The sequence below is a fragment of the Nannospalax galili genome, unplaced genomic scaffold (genome assembly GCF_000622305.1).
Source record: "Nannospalax galili isolate Female #2095 unplaced genomic scaffold, S.galili_v1.0 scaffold128, whole genome shotgun sequence".
NCBI classification, from domain to species: Eukaryota; Metazoa; Chordata; class Mammalia; order Rodentia; family Spalacidae; genus Nannospalax; species Nannospalax galili.
Window position 1 is genome coordinate 1,869,190 of NW_008360322.1, and position 4,814 is coordinate 1,874,003.

The 4,814-nt window shown below is 42.9% G+C and overlaps 1 protein-coding gene across 3 annotated transcripts in view; it reads right to left on the bottom strand.

The window, feature by feature from the left end:
- Mcc (MCC regulator of WNT signaling pathway) overlaps positions 1-4,814 on the bottom strand; it is a 489,620-nt gene that overhangs the window by 68,263 nt on the left and 416,543 nt on the right. For all 3 annotated transcript variants that reach the window (XM_029559747.1, XM_029559748.1, XM_008825253.3), the window contains one exon: positions 2,727-2,933. In XM_029559747.1, coding sequence (XP_029415607.1) covers positions 2,727-2,933 — 207 coding nt within the window. The remainder of the gene's footprint in view (positions 1-2,726; positions 2,934-4,814) is intronic.

Consider the following 4,814-nt stretch of genomic DNA (forward strand, 5'->3'; position numbering starts at 1 on the left):
TGCATTATCTCTAGGGGGTTCTCATTGTACTCCTCTAGAGGACTATTGGTATTTGGTGGAGATATGTTATTTTGGTTTTTCATGTAATTATTTTTTCTCTGTAATTTTGGCATGTAAATTTCTTTTGTAGTTTCTGATTCTTGTGTGAGACTCAGGCCTTCAAGTTTAGGCCTACTTCTTTTTATAAACTTTGTGTGTCTTTGTGGTTTACTTTTTGGGCATGAAAAGCTGGTTTTCCTAAGCTTCTGATTCTCTCTTTTGATTTTATATTGGAGTGGCCGGATTGTTTTTGTCTTCAGGAGTTCTCACAGAGGCCCAGTTCAGATGAGCATCAGATGCTCTCAGGCTTTCTCCTAAGGTCTGGATCTCTCCAGGAACTATTTTGGCCTCAGGAATTTGGGGGGTTCGACTGGTCTGGGAGCCTGGGCCAGAAAAGATGCTGGTCTAGGGCAGCTGATGGCCATGCCACCCAGAGATGCAAAGGCAGATGGGGCAGGAAAAGGCCCCAAGGACTCCTAGGGACTGCACTGAGGAGCTGGGTTGGTCCGGGAGAGAGGACTGCAGGTGGGAGAGAGGTCTTCGTCGGGTGGTGCAGGCCCAGGGAAGTAGAGTCAAACCTCAGTGTTACTCAAAACAACTGCTAATTTCTTGAGCATTTACTATGTGCCACACATGACTACTTTATGAATATTATCTTATTTTCTGCACCAAGTTTCATTATCCCCACTTCATGGTGAAGTAAACAGAGGCACAGAGACATCAGGTACATTGTCAAGGGCTCACAATGACTTTGCAGGTCAGACTATGACTCCAGGCAATCCGACACCAGGGCTCTGGTACATCATACAGGTACCCACACATGATGTTGCTTTTAATGCTGGCTTCTAGAGCTGGAGAAAACACTGGAAGGAGGAGCCAAGTTTGCTAGCTACAATCAAGTGTTCTCTTGGGCTTCTGTAACACAATTTAGAGAAGGATTTTTATTCTAAACTGCAATATGTAAATTATACTTAAGGCCTTTTCCTTTGCAAAACATGTACCATCAGAATGCACACTGTAAGACCAAGCACGCATCTAATTAGGTTGTTAGTCATGAAGATTAGGAGTGTGACCCAGGAAATTACAGGTATCCTAGGCTTCAGTGCTAAGTAAATTTCATCAGGCTCCCCAGATAAAGCCTTTGCTGACTGGGATGGTTTACACCCACTGATGCAAGTACAGGGCAGGACATCTGACACAGCTGGGTTCTGAAAACATACTTATGAGTGTGAGTTAAGCAAAATGATGCTTAGATAGAGGTAGGAGCACTGGTCCTTTAATTATGACACTGGCCATCTATGAAGGAAGGAGGTGATAACATTCAAACTGAATAATTTGTTCCATAGTCATACCTAATGAAAACTAAGAATACTTGAATCTGAATTAAAAACAGAACAACAGAATGATTAGAGCTGGAGAGAACACACAGAAATTAAGAGTAGCACGGTGTTCTTCCAGAGGACTGGAGTTGGGTTTCTAACACCGACATTGAGGGGCTCACAACAGCCTATAACTTCAGCTCGAGGGGCCCTGATGCCTCTGGACTCACATGCATATATCCAAACACAGGCACACACACATATACACATAATTAAAAATAATAAAAATAAATCTTTAAAACATCAGAATGATTTACACATACTGACATTATTGAAGAACAAGATACTTTCCAAGTTAGGGAGAAGCAATAATACAGAAGGTCCATGAGACCTCCTAGATGCCATTTCCCCTCTAATTGAGCCCCATGTGCAAAATTACCAATCAGAGGATAACTAGAAAGCAACCTCCTTATACCATCTTGATTGAGAAAGGTAGTAAAGTCAGTCTAGTAATTCAAGGTAAAGTTCAGAGGAAACTGTTTCTGCTGGAAAATTCATCACTTTGCCCTCAGTTCAATCATAGATCAAAGTCATTGTCAAACAAAGAAGTACTTATGCGTCTGAGGGTGGGGGGGTTCAGGGGGGAAGGTTCAGGAAGGGTGATCTCTTGCATCTTTGGAAAAGTTAGTGCTTTAACAATTTCACAAAAATTTCAAAGCTGAAACATCTGGGCCTTCAGTGATGGAGACATGTCTAAACAAATCAGTGCAGGTCCTTAAATGATATCCAGGATACCCCCCCCACACGTGTAAATACACACACACACACACACACACATACACACATATATACTACACAAATGTGTATGTATACATACATATATACATAAGTATATAGACATGAACATATGGTTATGATCATTTTGACTTTAATAGTCTGTAGGGGAAATATATTATTCAATATACATGAAAAAGTAGGTACTATAGAGTTAAAGAAAAATTTGAAGAAAGAATTAAAAGGAGAAATTCTATATTTTACAATTATAAAAATGTCATTAGACTATTTTTAAAGAAGAATATTTTAATTGAGCTATTGGAAGACATGCATCCCAGTGGAGTAGTTTGAGACTCACTGCCCTGATACAATTTTACTCTCTTAGATTTAGGGTTCCTGAGAAGAATGAATTTTTATCTTAGCTCTATCTTTTAGTATTTTTTTCTTAGCATTTTTTAAAGTACTTTCAAGAATGACTTTGGAAAAATAAAGATATAGTGATTCCCAGGACAGATTTTCTAAAGAGCAGCCCTTGGCCATTGCTGCCCACTTCTGGGCACTCCACACCTGGGCCAGGCCTGGCTGCATACTCACCCTTCTCCGGAGCCTGTCGCGCTCTTCACGGATGGCGTTCATGGTGGCCTTGGTCCGGTTCAGTTCCTCCTCTTTGCTGCAGAGCATGGCAGTCAGACTCTCATTCTCTTCCCTCAACCCAGCCAGCTCCTTCTCCCACCGGGACCGCTCTTCAGCTAGGTTGGGATAAAGGTCACGGCCAAGTACCCCCTCAATCTCCTCAACTGTCTGCAAAACAGCCATAAAGCAAAGTCACATCTGTTCCCTTGGAGAAAGGGGGCAGGAAGGAAACAGGCTGTGCTGGAGCATGTGAACCCAGTGGAGCGAGGTCCAGAACCCCACGAAACAGCAGTGGCCCTTGATCGTCCTCTCCTCAGGTTGAGGCTTTCTCATTTGTCTGGGTCACAGTTGGAACTACTCAACAGTCCCCAGTGTAAGGACAACAGGGACCTTTCCTGGTGCCGAGTCTATGTATGGTGCCCACAGTGTTCATCTCCTTCAGCAGTTCCAGAGCTGGGCAATTTGCATCCAGGCCTCAGGCCAATGAGTGATCCTGATAAGAGTGTGACAAACAAGGTTGCGAGCTGCACACAGTCTAATTGAAAGTTTCGGAAACTACAGGCCTCCGTTGTGTGCCAGCTCAGCAATAAAACAGGCCACATCACCATTCCCCACTCTTAGTGTGGCATCAGAATTCAGATGGTGTGAATGAGATTCAGTCCCAAGTTGGGAAAGACAAAAATAAAGCTCAGTGACAGAGAAGCAGCTGCTCATTGTGGAGGTTCCTCAGACAGCAGGGATTTCAATTAATAAGGTGCTACGAACCAAAAAGAAGAGAATCTTAATAGTATTTGGGGAGGTCTTAAAAATTCATTTTAAACACAGTATTAATGGAGAAAGATGCATAAACTTAGGCTTTTTAATCTCCTTGCTCTTAGCAACTATTCAGATGTATTGTCCTTTGCAAAAAGTACAAGCTAACTGATTTTTAAATAGAAGGGGAAATTTTGTGCAGGGCAGAAAGCAGTATGATGAGGTGAGAAACAGAAAGTCTCTTGTCACTGACAACATACAAGTAGGTCACTCTCAAAGGCTCGCAGCAGTTCCCTAAGGAAGACAGGCAGCCAAATCTTGCTGCCTCTTTCCCCAAGTGGTACTCTGTGCTTTCTTTCAAATCTGAGACTCTTAATCCAGTTGGCTCTGCTTCAGGATCTGTTTTGGCCTAGCTGGTTGACAGGTCCCCCAGTTCCCCAATGCCGAGGCTGGAGCTGACCCCCAAGTTGACATTACAATAAAATCTGGGACTTGGGAGACTCCAGAGAAAGAAGCACTAGCGACTGCTTCGCCTCACACCAAATCACATCACTATCCATCTGCAACTGTGATGAATCAAAACGCAAAGGCAACTGTGTTTGACATACCCATGATTCACCTGAAGGCACTCCCACCGTCTTAGGAAATCTGGGATTCTACCTGGCAGAAACTTGGGACTAGATTGTTTCTTTGTATATGTTTCTGTAAATCTTTGAAGTATAGATTACAAAATAGAAGTCACTAAGGCATGGTAAGACAACAACAAGGCACTTGAGGCCCGGGATCAACAGGCCTTGGCTTTCCTGGTATTCGGGATTAGTCTGTGCAGATGTCGCAAATTCCTCTCACCTGGTCCTTTCTCAGAAGTAAGAATGAAACATGGGAAAGGCATGACTGAGACCCAGCTGTACTAGCTGGGAATGAGACAACTCAGCTAAACCCTTAATCCTACTCCCCCACCCCTGGCCTGTTGGCAACATGGGCTGCTATCTCACCAAGTAATAGTCTAGAAAACTTAAAGCTGTAATACAACTTCTAAGGTAACTTGTAATATAAGAATACTATGGTGCCCAAACTTAGTGGTGTATACTTTGAATCCTGGTACTTGGAAGGCAGAGGCAGGCAGATCTCCCAGAATTTCAGGCCGGCCAGATCTTCCTAGTTGAGTTCTTAAACAGTCTCCCCCCCCCCCCTCTCTCTCTTCCCCCCTCTCCCTCTAACTGTTTTTTTATGTTTTTAATCCAATCCTTTCACGCTAACTTTTTTTTTTTTTATATCACAAAAACTATCTTTTTT